The sequence below is a fragment of the Pholcus phalangioides genome, unplaced genomic scaffold (genome assembly GCF_987345545.1).
Source record: "Pholcus phalangioides strain wild (caught in Gottingen) unplaced genomic scaffold, Ppha-v1.0 ptg000021l_1, whole genome shotgun sequence".
NCBI lineage: Eukaryota > Metazoa > Arthropoda > Arachnida > Araneae > Pholcidae > Pholcus > Pholcus phalangioides.
In genome coordinates, this window is record NW_028301614.1 from 12,502,218 (window position 1) to 12,518,183 (window position 15,966).

At 32.7% G+C, this 15,966-nt stretch overlaps 1 protein-coding gene across 2 annotated transcripts in view; it reads right to left on the reverse strand.

Moving 5' to 3' along the window:
• Window positions 1-5,350: 5,350 nt before the first annotated feature.
• LOC149070645 (protein NDRG3-like) overlaps window positions 5,351-15,966 on the reverse strand; it is a 59,805-nt gene continuing 49,189 nt past the window's right edge. For both annotated transcript variants that reach the window (XM_089248935.1, XM_089248934.1), the window contains exon 14: window positions 5,351-7,583. Coding sequence is in view for 1 of the 2 variants with exons in the window: in XM_089248934.1 (XP_089105060.1) it covers window positions 7,408-7,583 (176 nt within the window). In the remaining variant the exon portion in view is untranslated. The remainder of the gene's footprint in view (window positions 7,584-15,966) is intronic.

A 15,966-nucleotide genomic window follows, 5' to 3' on the forward strand; every position in this document is an offset into this window, starting at 1 on the left:
ATAACTTGTGCCACCCCAGGATGCCACAGTACATTGTTTGGGAATGCACAGTAGTAGTCTCACATACAGGGTGTTCTATATGAGAACAAAAAGCAGTTTCCACTTGTTTCTTTTCCCCTACTTTTCTCAAATTTTTGAATTCAAATATCTCAGTAAATATTGTACTTAGAAACATCGAATTTTTTTGTTGAGAGACAGAGCATCAGCTTTCTAATTAGAAAGAAGACAGGGACTGCATAATTTTTTTAACTTTATGACATACACACTGTATTTTTTATTCTCGAAACTGGTACAGAGAATGATTCGTAAACATGTTTTGAGCATTTTTTAAATTGGAACCATACTTCTGGGACGAATGATTCACGAGATAAAAGCTGCATTAGAACTTCGGGACACCCTGTGTATAGAGGCAATTCAAAATTGATTTTCATAAAAACATCATTGTAAATGCAGGTGGTGAATCAATATGACAGATGCGTTTCCTGAATGAAGTGAACCGCAAAGTATGGTTTGCAAAAAATGCATCGAGAACAAAAAAATTTAGCTGCATTTATCAAAACAGGTCTGCTTTGATAATCTGATAGTAATTGAAATAAATTTTTCTGCAGATGCTTACACATTTAAGTGGCAATAGTGTTTCATTTTTGCCTGAATATGATACAGCATCTATCCCAAATACCCCACTCCAAGAGGAAACCTTTGGAATCAGCTTCTTGCTATCACATTTTGACATAGCTTTTCAAGACTGTTTAGTTTTTTATGAAGCCTTCTTTCTTAGATTTTTCACACAATATGGCTGAAGTTTTTGCAACAGTCTTGACCACCTTTTCAACAGTTTGTGTGTGTGACATGGCAGGCGTAGTAAAGGCAGTTCTCCTAATTTTTGGATGACAAACAGTTCAATGTCTTCTTAAGGTATGGATTTCAATATTGGTAGATCAGATATATTCTCCTACTGCCAGTCAATGAGATTGATTTAAGATGATACATCAAATTTTACTATAGGAAGTTGAAACAGTCTGAGTTTATTATTCTGAATGCCAGTTCAGAGTTGGTCAGCATTGTGATTCATGAATTTTCGGGGAGTGCAAAATAAGTGTTTCTTTGAATTACGGGATATATTTTGCCTTTCAGTTCTACGGGCAAATACCTAGTTGCAGTAATGAGTTTGAACAGGTGCTGTGTTCCATCTTTACAGGAAGGGTGAGTTTTGATAGTGCACCAAGTTGGAGCGTAAAATTTGATGACATATGTTGCTAGAATTATTAAGTTCCCAGAAGGAGGTTCCATTGAAACGTACAAATGTAGAATTTGATTAGCACGAGTTAGCCATCAGGCATGAGACATTTTTTCTGATTTGTTTGCTAAATCTTTAGGCCTGTTGAAACTGCTGAGACTATTCTGTACAAATATGTTTGGTCTGTACTAACATCTTGAATAGAAAACTTGGGTAACTGTGTTGAAATAACTTGAAACAAAAAAAAACAAACTTTTTTTCACATATCTTTGCTAATTTTCCCTGAAAATGTTTTGGGTCTCGATGTGTTGCTGTCAATATATGGAAACAAGTGTTCATTCATATGCAGTAGATGGATAACCCACTGCAACAGCTTATCTAACCTTTTTTCAAGCAGACATATAAGGCACCTCCATATTTATCAACGTTACATAGTTCCACATCACACACAACTGCCATTAAAGACTCCATAGATATTTCTGATTCCAGGAAGAAATCGAAGATAGTGCTTGTTCTATGCATTCAAATGTGCAGAAGCTGGTGCTTTGACTTGCTCTTCAAGAATGCTCTGTCTCGCTATACATTTTTCCATACTTTTCTGATATAATTAAAGTTTTATCCTTCAGTCAGTAGAAGTATAAAGCATTTATTTGTGAAACTTTGGTCGTTCGTGGGTCGATTAGGAAGCTTTTCTCAGACAGGTATTTTGTAGCACAGCCAATGAGATTAAAATGTGTTAAATTAGTTAAAAATGAATATTACAAGCAACAGTTTATGAAATGTGATACAAATAAAAAGAAATGGGAATTTATTAACAGTATTGTGAAAAACCAAAATAAAGCTATTGTTTTGCCAGATTCTGCTGATACTCTAGAACTTGCAAATCAATTCAATATCCACTTTGATCATATAAGCCACAATACGTTTTAAATGATGATTTTTAAAAATACCTTGCGCATACCATAAATTTCTTTGCCTTTTTTGATGTAGTCGATCTTTGAGGTACATATTACTTTAAATTCTTTCCCTAAAACTAATTCGTGTGATTACTATGGAATTAATATATATATTTAATTAAAGAGTTTGCTGCAAATAATATCGCATTTATCACAAAGTTCATAAATACCTCATTTCAACCTGCTGTATTTCCTGAGTCACTGAAATGAGCCACTATTACTCCTGTTCTTAAAGCTGGCGATAAAAAAATCTCTGCTGAATTATAGGTACCGGTTTTTTCTAAACTTGTTGGAAAAATTATTTCAATTAGAATATATAACTTTTTGTATTTTGTGAATTTTTTGCTAAAAACCAATTTAGTTTTATAAAAGGACGAGGTGCTGAAAATGCCCTTTTGGCCTTTTCGAAATTTATTTACAATGTCATTGACAAAAGCAAATTTACTATTGCAATATTTTTAGATATTTCAAAGGCTTTTGACAATGTGAACCATTATATTCTCATTCAAAAACTCAATTCAGCTGGTATTCGGGGTCACATTTTAAATTGGTTCTAATTTATCTAATAGAGAACATAAATAGAGGAATTCCACAAGGATCTATATTGGGTCCTTTGCTTTTTCTGATTTTCATTAATGATCTTTGTAAATTAGAATTTGACGGTTCCATGATCACTTATGCCGATGATTCTGTATTAATGTATTCACGTGATAATCTTAACAGTCTTGAAAATCATATTAACCACGATTTGATATTAATTCAAAAATGGTTCTATGCTAATGATTTAAAATTAAAGTTACAGAAAACAAAATACGTTAATTTCAATCTTATGCAATCCGATTTACATCTTAATCTTACATTTTTTACACCCTTGTTTGTGATTTCAACCTCGTTGTTATTGCGATTCAATTCAAGAAGTAAATAGTATTAAATACTTGGGTTTAAATGTAGACAGCAATTTAAAAGGGAAATGTCATGTTCATGAATTACTTAAAAAACTTTGTTTTATATAATTTTTATTATATAAGTAAGAAAGTTTCTGCTAATTTCTTAAAAGACCTGTACTATGCTTGGTTTTATTCACTTATAAATTATGGTACAATTATATGGGGTGATGATTATAAAAAACTAATAATTTATTGCTTTTATTTTCAATCCAAAAAAGTGTTTCAAAGTTTTGAGTCGGGTGTGTCTCATTCTTCTACAATTTTTAGAAATCTTAATCTGCTTCCTTTACGCCATGCTCTTTTTCGAATTATTTTCTTCTTATATGATAATAAAAGCTTATGCAGGTTAAAAGATAATGTTTCCGAGCGAAGACCTCATGTGATTTACTGTATTCCTACTTTTAGAAAAGAAATTTTTCGTAAACATTTTTATTATTTAGCTCTGAAATTATATAATTCACTACCACTAGAAATGCAAAATATACACACACATTTAAAAAATCATTATTCAAATTATTAATTTCAATAGACGATGTAAACTCTTATTTTGACCTTTAAGAGCAATAAAATTTATTCCCTTTCGCTGTGCCACTTTAATTATGTATATTTTTCAATTAAAAAAAATTTTCTTGTTTGTGTTGTCTATGTATGTGTGAGTTTCATTTCTTTCATATTTTTTTTATCTATAATGTTATGTTCATTTTACATTTCTCGCCATGAATTAAGAACTTTTTTTTTTCTTGATTTTTTATCTTTACGGTTTTTTTTTCCCATTTGACATTGATAATTTTGTCTCGTTTATGTTGTGTGTCTTTTTTTTAATGTTTCTGTTCATATCATGTGTTTTATACATTATCATGTAAATTTTCAATCATCCGTTCAGGCATCACAGCCTCTAGATGATTTTTAAAACATTAATATAAATCTCCATGTTGAAAATGAATAAATTTGATTTGATATTTTATGGCAAAACTCCACTCTTTTATGTTGGACCGAAGGAATATGGAAGCTCTTGGCCATATTTCTTTAATTTTTGCCACGACAATGTTCTCTATTTCTTTATAAATGGGCTTTCACTAGTTTTATTATCCCATTTTATCTTATGACAGCTCCACTCACAGAACTTCATAGGTTGATAACATATTGCATTTAATGTCACTTGAATCACAACATAATGGATATTTCCACTTTGAGTACGATCCATGATGAAAATGGCACAACACAACCTTGCCTTATTTCAACCAGATTTATACTGGGAAACATGGGTGTTGCATGCACACATGTAGGGTCTTTCTAGACTCTTCCCCACACACCTACAATGTGACGAATTGTCTATGTTTATAGGAAGTAACGTAATTGGTTGAAACCCTAACCAAAACCTAACTTGAAAAAAAATATCAAAAAAATTTATATTGATCCGCAGGCAGTTACACTAATCAGAATGTAAAAAAGCCCACAAGTGTTATTTTGAGACCATTTAGCACCTTTTTATTGCTGTGCCCCTTAAAAAAATGTGATTTTATTTTTTTGACCCACCCTAATGTACAGTTGTCTCTAAATATTCCTTAATAATCTTATCTAAATAATCTCCTCTAAATAATCTTATTTAAAGATTAAAAAAAAGGGTATAGAATTCATCTAAAGAGAAAAAAAAATTTCATTAATGCTGGAATAACTTTATAAAAAGATAGTTTGTGGAAAACGTAGATGTATGATTGCCTATAATTGTATGGATTGCGAATGGGTATGAATGTAATTAACAAATTTTGTTGTCAATGGCATGCAATCTTTTTAACGCTGTAATACTATAAAAAGTGATTTTATTATTGATAATTTTCATCCTTTTCCCTATCCATTCAGATAATCTATCTTTATAATTTTAAAAGTTTTAAAGTACTTTTCAATGAAAAGATTCACCTTTTTTCTCACAATTCTGTGCATGCAGATCATCTATCAATCATTTTATTTTATAAACCAAGAGTGTATTGAAATAGTAGAATTGGCATAATTTCAACTTATAATTTATGTCATTTATACCCGGTGTCAAAAAGACATCAGCAGCTGTTCTAAGGTAACATAAATGTCGGCTGTTCCAATGTTAAAAAGGTTCGATTATACTTTCCACTCAGCTCCTCATATACTCAAAATAAATCTTTCTGCAACACAGACTGAAAACAGCATACATACATAAGATAATCTGGTATGACTGCTCCAACTTTTTAAATAAGTTTATTCAATGCATAAAAGTATAAAAACAAACACATACAAGTTTGTGACATCCCGAATAAATCAATATCACATGTAAAAATGAAAAAAAAAAAACCAGAAAAAGTTTTGACACTAAAAACAGGTGAAATAACACAGATCAGAAAAACGATACAAGTTATCAAATTTTTTAAATGCTTGAAAAATCAAAAACCGGTTTTGAAAAAATAGGGGGAAAACATTACAATGATCTGCCAGGAAAATATACGTAGTTTATTGTGTATTTTATTAAATTATTCAGCTGTCAACAATAAAAATAACATTCATTCAGCATATGAAAGAGACGGACTGATGTGTCGAAAAACATCTGGTGACACACATGCGATAATTTAATGCCAAATTCACTCATAAGTGGACAAAACTTTACACATCTTCAAGGGATGAGATTAATTTTTAAAAAAATGGTATGGAATTTGAAATTTTCTAAAAGAAAAACATCAAAATATATGAATTACAAATTTAAAACGGATGACATGAAAAAAAATTTTCTTTGCAATCGAACAATTGAAGCCTGAGAAACTATCAACAAACATGTTGGATGAAAATATTGACTTGGCACAATACAGATTATCAAGATGTATTCTATGCTGGATGAATGTGCCAGTAAAAAGGGAAAAACGCTATCGGACAACTCCACACTGCAACTCCTCGACATCATTTAAAAAAAGAAAAGATAAATGCACAAGGTAAAATTAGAGCTTTACAAATTCAATTACTAAGTATTCTAAAAGATCAAACATCTGTTCATCACTCAATATATATATATATATATGTATGCTGTATAAAGCTTTCTAAACGCTCATTAAACTACTTCGATAAAATCTTTTCTAAAACTAGCTTTGTTATAAAGTTAAAAGACACAAGTGGGACAACTATAGCACCATCTGTTGATAGGATACGTAAACCATTTCTGGCTGGCAAATTCAATAAATGTTTCGTCTTTGTCAAGAAAATATTGTCTTAAGCAGATGCGATTCGTAAAAGTAATTGTAGTTTGTAAGGAGGAATGTTATTAAATTGGTTGCTTGCTGACCTGCAGCAAATTTCGTAAAAACAAAGTTTTGATATAGCTATTATACACAATCATCTTAGTCTCAAATTTACTTTTCTTTCTAAAAAAAGTCTATTAATATTATCAACTGCAAAATTTGAAGCTTGAATCAGAAATACCAAAAGCCTGAAATCCGAGATTTTCAGTTTTTGTTTTCATCTCTTTCTTATGATTTTGTTTAGCAAGTGATCACTTGAGCAAAGACATATACGTAACGTAATAGAAATTAATGTGACAAAAGTTTTGCTTTGACATGGTTCCAAAAGTACCAAATCAGAATTGCCAGGTCAGAATTTCATGCTAAAACAATTACTTAATACAATGTTATACAAGCTCCCAATCAAAAGCAGATCTTATGTAAGTCTAAAAAATAATAGTATCAACTATACAGTGAGAAATTACAGGAATAACATTAATAGCATAATTTTTTCCTCTGCCATCAATCAATGAACAGTATAAAAAAAAATTTGCAACTATAAAAACATGTAACTTAGTCATGCACAGCCACCACATAGATATGCATAAAATAACCAGCAGCAAATTGTAAAGTTTATTATAGATAAATGTTGAGCATGCTGAAAGCTCGATTCAAATTACAGATTCATATACATTCTTCCTCTTAAAAAACAAATTTTTAACATTTATGCTCAGATCTAATACACATCTTTCACAAGAAAAAAAACTCCTCGTTGTGGTATAAAATAAACTCAGAACAAAGGCTGGGGGGAAAAATTTGTTTATACACGCATGTACAAAATCAAAACAAATCACATAGAATCGTTGTTAGTTTTTAAAAAAATGAATAATTCGAAACTTTACAATAGCAGGCACAAAAAATCCAGCTTTTTCATATGTATATATATATCTTTTTTATGTATGTATATATTTATATATTGCTGCACAATACCCGTTATCTTTTGACTACAAAGCGCAACAGATGGTGCAAAGTAATCAACAAGGAACACCAAGTTTATTGATAGGATTCTCAACAATGTGTACTGTGGCTTTCAAATTTTCTAGCCGGCTGCTTTCACTGGTGCTGGTAGCATTAATAAAACTTTGCCTGAACTGCTTTGACGACGACACCTTTGAGTGAATAGTAGTTGTGGTAGTAGTAATAACACCTACTGCAATATAAAGGCACAAATAAAGAGCACTGCATTCAAATGTGACACAAAAACTGGGAAAAAAAACTAGTATATCGTTATGTGTACCAAATGCTAAATTACTTAATGAAAGCTGTATGAATTTTTAATACACTCCTTTCTATTACATGTACAACAAAAGTCATCAATGTTTTTAAAATAAAATTGCTATGAGCATGTAGTTTTTGATAAGTATGTTTTGTCTCTTGGGTGGAAGACACACGAGTCCTGTTAGTCATTCTTGTTAGGAAATATATTTCCTACTTCAGAAAACATTCCACTTCTAAGGGATTATCTATTCAGACTGGTCTGAAAGTGAGGGGGACTATTGATTCTTCACAGTTTAGTTAAACCTTGCTTTAGAATTTCATTTCATATATAAATAAATGAATAAGTCAAAGCTCTTTATGAATTTGGAATACATTGGTTTTATTGTATTTGTGATTGCTAAAGTATGAAATCCATTATTTCATCAAATATCAAATAACTGATCTGGTCAGTTAAAGCGTAAAATCCACTTGCATTCCACGTACAGACGTGCCAACTTTTGGAATCCAGAGATTCTCCCGAGGGGATATCCCCCCCCCCCCAGGCACTTATAGACTTGATCAAAACAATTTTTAATCAATTAAGAAAAAGTTCCATCCCCCCACCCCAAGGCAGGTTTAGCATTGCTCCTGAGCAGAATATAATTCCATGTCAGTCTTTCCATACAGAATAGAGAAATCACATCTACATACTGTTCATAAAACATAAGTATTTCATTTTGTGGATGCTATCAGTGATTTATAATCTTGGGTATATGAACTCTTAAAAGTTTTATATTTTCTTTCTGAAGACATTTAATCAGAGGAAACAATTAAAAAACTTCAAAATATAAAGCTGCTGACGAAAAAACTTGTGTTTACAGCACGGCTGTTAATGGAATACAATAATGATTATACAAGAATTTCGGCAACCAAGGACTTGCTCCTGATAAATGATTGCCGATTAAAGCTACGTCTTTGCCAGTTGCTTAAATGTGGTCACCAAGACTTTTTTCCCGGTTGCTCGATGGAAATGACCACAGCTGTTCTCTATGGGTGTTTTTCCTAACGATGACGGCAATTATTGACGTCACAACAACGCGAAAGCTCGCGTGAAATCTAATTTTCTGCCAAAATCCAGAGAGCAGGAGGAAGGATGAAAAATCCGGAGAGTTGCAGGTCTGGACGTAATTTAACTAGTTATTTTATAGAATGGTAATCTACATCTCCTGTTGAAGTGCATAATGCAAATATTCATGAAAAACACAGTGTGGTGACCACAATGTTTTTGTCTTAACAATAATGATCTATGTAATTCCAAGTGCTATTTTAGTAATCACTGTTGTACAAATAATTTTATTGTCTCTTTACATAAACTTTTAAATTTTTAAAATTAAAATAAATTTTTTAAGGGGTTTCTTATGCATGTTATTTCATGAAATAACTGAATTATACACTTTAACAGTAACATATTGACATCTGTGGTTTTCAAAATTCTGTTATCAAACTATAAATTACATGGATAGAGTTAGTTTAAAATTATTTAATACACACATTGTAACGCACAAAAGAACTGGCATTTTCATAAAAAATAGTTGATAAAAAAATTTATATATATTTAACGGGTACATCGCCAAAGTCTAGGTTAGAGAGCAATGTAGACACGTGTAGTGCTTCCAATGACTTTTTCGCGTCGGTTTTTAATGGAGATAATGATATTTGATATACAGGTGTTGCATGAGGTAATAAAACCCTCAACGATATTCGAGTAGAAGACGTGGAGGTCCTAAATCTTCTAAGAAATGTATGTGCAAGCAAAGCACCAGGACCAGATGATATCTATCCCAGGGTCCTCAGGAAATGTGCTAATGAATTGTTAGGGCCAGTCGCACAGATATGCAGGAGTAGTGTTGCTGAGGGTATCATCCCAAGAGATTGGAAACTTGCTAATGTTGTTCCGATATTTAAGAAGGGTAGTAGAGAAGCGCTATCCAATTATTGTCCAGTGAGTTTGACGAGCTCCCTCTCGAAAATTTTGGAAATTATCATCAAAAGGCAGTTTGTGAAGTGGATAGACGAGAATAATGTATTGTCGGATAATCAGCATGGGTTCAGGAAGGGGAAGTCGTGTAACTAACCTCCCTTGCTTCTGTGATCACGCGACTAAGGCTTTGGGTAACAGCAAAAATGTAGATGTTGTTTACCTTGATTTCCAGAAGGCATTCGATCGGGTCCAACATGGTATCTTGAAGCATTTACACGAGATTGGAATTGGGGGCAACTTGCTGAATTGGATAGAATCGTGGTTAAGAGATCATCGTGGTTGACACATTTAAAAAGAAATACGATAAACATGTTGGGGTAAATCGAGAAGCTATCCATACTTAGTATAAGACAACCATAAGTATTCTTTATTTGGCATTGTATATTTTATCATGTGTATATATTGTTCAGAATTTTTATTAATTGCATTTTTAATTGGGTTGCTGTATTTTTGAAATATGTGACATCCATGTTTTTATGGGCATCTTTTTTTCAGCCACCTTGTTGGGCATTTTGTCTGTTGTGGCGTTGTATTTATATTAACCTTCAGGACTAGCCTGACACTATATTCAAGAACAGAAAACCAACAAGAGCACCACTGTGACCCAAATGTTCATCAGGATTTTTCTAGTTCTATTAGATTTTCTTATTTGACTTATTTAAGGACTGACCTCATAGGAAGTCTCATATCCCATAGAATGTTTTTCCTAACAGCCTATGTTCTCTCAGATTGAAATTCCCCCAACTTTAAACAATCAAACTTTTATAAAAAATTGAATTCAATGGATAGTTTCAACAGTAAATTACAGTAAGACTTTGATTAACTGAGCATTTACTGAATCATATGGGTCAGACCAAAATCAGCTGGTCACAAACCCTTTTATTGTCGAAGCATGGCTAGTTCCAGTAATAAATCAAAAAGAGCTAGGTGTGGATGGGAGAATAAAATCAGCGAATAGGAAACTTGGAAATAGGTAAATCAATTAAAAGAATTACTGTGGAATACTATGATTGAAAAGTAGAGGTTAGAAATTTGAAATAACACCAAGTAAAACTTACAACTTAGTGACAAGACAATAAAAAAAATTGCATGTTAAAAAAAGAACCAGATTTTATGAGCTTGTCAAAGCAGTGTCCTATCGCTAGTACCGTTTTGCAAGGAGAAAAGCAGTGTTATCCAAAAAAAATTATTTTGAAGAGTAATTTCACTCTTCTGCAAAATTTTAAGGGATAATTTAATGAGAATAAAATTTTATTTAAAAGAAAAAATAGATAACTCGTACAAAAAACAAAACAAAATTAAAAAATATATCTGAGATGACTCTAGGCTTTGCCTGGTTGATCAAGGCTCTACTGTAAATAAGAAACTCAAGAGAAATATGTAAAATTCAAATCAACCAACTTTTACCGCATTTTGAAGACAAAATGTTGACTTTGGCAGTATATGTGTATTTGCCTTGGCAGTTGTCTAATTTTATTTCACCATGCATTTCTCACTAATCTCACTCACAGATTTGATCATTTACATATTTCAAATACAACACCACAACAGGCAAAATGCCCGAGGTGGACGAGAAAAAGATGCCCATAACAAATATGGATTTCATATTTCAAAAATACAGCAACCCAATTAAAAATACAAATACCAACAATATATATATACATGATGAAATATTATAAAATACTCATAAAGAATACTTATGGTTGTCTAATTCTAAGTATGGACAGCTTCTCAATTTACCCCCCCCCCCCCCAACATGTTCATAGTATTTCTTTTTAAATGTGTCAATTGTGTTAGAATTTATTACCTCCAGGGGTAAGCTATATTCCATTTATTAACAACCCTATTAGAGAAAAATATCCTGCGTCACCATGACCTTGCATTGCCACCTACCAATCAATACTACTACTAATCCATACATGCACCTCGTCCATATTTCTCTGTGAAATGTTAGAATGTGTTGTGACAGTGTACTAATAATTCATGGTTCATCCTATCCATCCCGTTGAAAATTTTTAACACTTCAATCATATCTCCCAGACACCTGCATTCATCCAATGTAAACATTCAAAAAATGAAGTCTCTCTTCATAACTCAAGCCCCATATGCTAATAAGGACACACTTAGCTCTTTTCTGCACCCATTCAACCAAGTCTATGTCCCTCTGTAGGTATGGTGTTCAAAACCTTAAAGCATACTTCAGTTAACGCCGAACTAAGCCTTGAAAAAGAGGAAGAATGACTTTAGGAGAATGCGAAGAGACCTTTTTGAAAATGAAATCAAGCATTCTATTTGCTTTTTTGACCACCCGCTGAACAATGTTCAGAAAACCTAAGCCGCTCTTCAATGAGAATTCCCAAATCGGTGACCCTAGTTGCATCCGGATAGTGACACCATTCAAGTCGTAAGAGAACCGTGGGTTGGTCGAACCAAAATGAGCGACCATGCACTTATCAGTGCTAAACGTCATGCTTCATTCATTTGTTCATGCTGCAATCCTGTTTAAGTTGGTCTGGAATAACTTTCTATCGCTTTGATTCCCGATTACCACCATTAGCTTCACGTCATCTGAGAATTTGCTAGCAATCCCAGATAGAGTTTATCGATAAAAAGTGAAAAAAAAGTATAGGACCAAGGATACTTCTTTTTGGAACTCCACTTGTGATGCCTGTCCAACCAGAGACCCATTCACCATAACTTGTTGTGACCTATCTCTTAACTATGATTCTATCCAATTCAGAAAGTTAAAATTAGTGAAAACTGACAACACGATGATCACTGGAAGAAAACCCGTCCCCCACCGAAACATGTTCAACAAGATCCTCAGAACTAGTAAGAACGAAGTCCAAAATAACAGTACCCCTAGTGGCTTCTGATACAAAAAAATTTCGAGCACCAACTTAAGAAAGTCTCTTTCATATTGATTGCTAGCTGAAAGGTTCTCAGGTTCTCCCAATCAATATCCAGGTAATTGAAATCCCATAGTATGACACCCCTCTTACGCTTACACACGTAGCAAATTTCATCATGAAATTTGGCGATGTATTTTGGATCCCTATTCAGTGGACTGTAACAAACCCCAACAATAAGTATAGGACGACTTTTGTTTTCAAGCTTAACCCATATAGTTTCAATATCACTTCTCTGCCCGTTACACTCTAGCCTTCAAACATGATTTCGCGTGTATCAACACTCCATCCCCTTCCCTATCAGATCTATTTCTCAAAAAAGTATCGTATCCTGAGATGTGTAAGAAAGATTCATTCCCATCATTTGCCCAAGATTCTGTAATAGCTATAAGATCTAGGCCCTCCACAACTATCATAGTTTCTGAAAAGTCTTTCTTATTACCCAAGTTCCAGGCATTAATTAGCACATATTTTGATTTTCCCGGTGATTTAGTGTCAATCGAGAAGCCATCCAAGTCAGAGGTGGGTAATTCCCTATCATTACTGTTGTGATTATCATTAACCTGCATTCCTGACTACATGGTCAGGGAGTAAAAAACCTGACCTAAGCCTATCAAAAATCTCCCAGACCCCCCTCCTATTCAGATGGATCCCATTCAAAATATCACCATTGCTTAATTTCAATCTTTTTAAAATTTGTGTTTCACAAAAAAAGTTTTTAAGCATGCAAAAATGAAGAAAAAAGAAAATATTTATATAATTAGCATAAAAACCTGAAAATAAAATTACTTTAGGGGGGGAAAAAAAAAATACTCTGAGAGAAGTCAAACTTTTCTTTTAGAATCTTCCACTGTCATTTAATGAATAAATGTTTCTTAAACATGAACCATAATTGTGTCAGTTTTGTACAATTTAAAAATTAATTATTGGATGGGCTAGGAAACAAAATAATACGTATAACTAATCATGAACAGTCAGAGCGTTTTATGACTTTGATGGGGCATTTATTAATTTTGTGTGATTAATGAACACACACAGCTCGAAAAGAAAAAAATACTGTGATCAGCAGAAGATAAACAGTTCTCATGTACAATATTTAATTCTAAGTAACAATATTTATGAAACACAGATTAAACTCTTAGACATTATGACAGACATGAAAAATACAAAACTGATTCTTTTGCCTATTTTAGTCTGCACTAAGTATATATATATATATATAGAAAACAAAAAATCTGAGAAATCAGCATGACTGAAATTCGCAGTCTTTGGCTTGTCTAATGTGCATGTACAGTAGAACACCAACTATTCTGAACCCTGCTTATCCAAAAAACCGCTTAATCCAAATTTCCTTAAAAAAAAGCTACATGCACAAGAAAGTTGAAGTATCAAAAATAGAAAAAAACAAATGCTCATGAATTCTGCATTGCAACACGTTACATTTTACTTATGGACAATGAATACAAATAAATCATAATGATGAATTACATAGTACCCGTGAAAAAATTTTCCGTTTTCATTTGAAGGAACATGTACACCTCGTGGACGATACTGTTCGTAATCATAGCTTCTTAGAAATGATATCTGCAGGGGTTGCATTATCATGCTACTCCATGTACGGAAGGGCAGTTTTAAAACCTACCTCAGCTTCTGAATAGTCTGGTGGTGCATCGTCATGATGTCATCCAGTGGTTATCAAACTTTTGCCATTCGGGGTTCCTTTGCAATGGCAATGTTTATCTGCGACACCCCAGATTAGTCTAAGAAAGAACCACTCTAAAGTACTAAATAAGCAATCATCAATGTTCACAGCTCACTGCAACACCCTTGACAGCTAGCAATGACATGAGTCATTGCCAGTTTAAACTTTGGAGACAATTACAGCATCCATGAAAACTTGATTGCTGTTACAATCTAATGATAACATTTCACCAACATCTTTTTTTTTCGCCTGCTTCCTCACAACCAGGGATTTATTTTGAAAACTAGAGAGTTTTTATCAGATTTTTTGTTTATAGATTCATTTTGTTTATAGTTCAGATTTTTTGTTTTCATATTTTTTTGTTTCCTGATTACCGTTGAAAGCGAGTCTTGGTCATAATTTTCCTGCGGTTCCCATCACATATGTTTCTGCAGGCCAGTAAATGACATTTCTCACAGAAATTTTCTTAATTTTTTGGAAAATGAAAAAGGACTCGTCCTCATCTTCAATGATATATCAAAGCAACAGTTTTTTGTACACCTGTTCGATGTTTTGTAACACCCCTTGGCCCATTAGCTGAAGCAAAGATGTAATATTGGAGAGTAAAAAAAATCTATAGAGAGATACTCACTATTATTACAGATTTAAAAAAAGCCATGTTTAGAAGATAAGCCCAGGTAATCAAAACTTTTTACTAATCTGAACAGATGGCGGTGTGCCAACCATTTATAATATATATATATATACACACAGTGAAATCTGTCTAAGACGGGCACTGTACGAGACAGAAACCTGTCTTAAATGAAATCAAAATATAGTCTGTTCAATGTGATTAATGCTTTTATTGCATCTTTATTCAATGGAAATCTGTCTAAAATGGAATATTATTTCAGTCTAATAACACTATATTTAATTCTCCTTTCGTACAAGTTTTACTGTATATATTTTTTAATACTTTGCTTCATCCAATAATGGAACTGATGTAAAAACTCCTTTTTAGAAGAAAAACAATTCAAATCTATAAAAAAAACCATTGAATTCATATAGTTGTGGGACTTGAATTTTTTTCCAACATGTTGGCTTTATTCAACCAGCTGTTGCTATCATCACTAACCATCATGCCACCCCACCACTGTGGTAATTTAATACCATTTCACTTTCTCAAAAAAAACACGCTTCATGTGGTCTATGCATATATTTCCTACATAGATGTTCATGCTCCCATTTATTTTCAAATTAGAAACTGGCAATAAATGTTATGTGTATATATGTAATAAGGTCTGTTATTTGTTGTGCCAAGATTTTTTTTCAAAGGAAAAGCAGACTAGCATTTACACTTTGAAGTTTGAAAACCACAGAAAACAAACTTCAGCCAACCAACACCATGCCGCGAGGGAGTTGTCAAACCCAGTTCTTTGTGATGCAAAGATAAAAGCTATCACAATACCAACATAATCTCAAGGCAGCCAACATTTCTATTATGGCAGAGTTCTTAAAAGTACAATATTTCTTTGATATATCTTTTATATCTTTTTTATATCTTTCTTTTATCTAGTATCAATTTTCTATTCTTGAGCTATGAAGAGAGCCTTGATTAATTGAGTATGTTTTCCTTGAAACAACCTAGCAGTCATGGAGATATGATTCAAGCATTCAATGGGATTGATATGACAGATACTGAAAT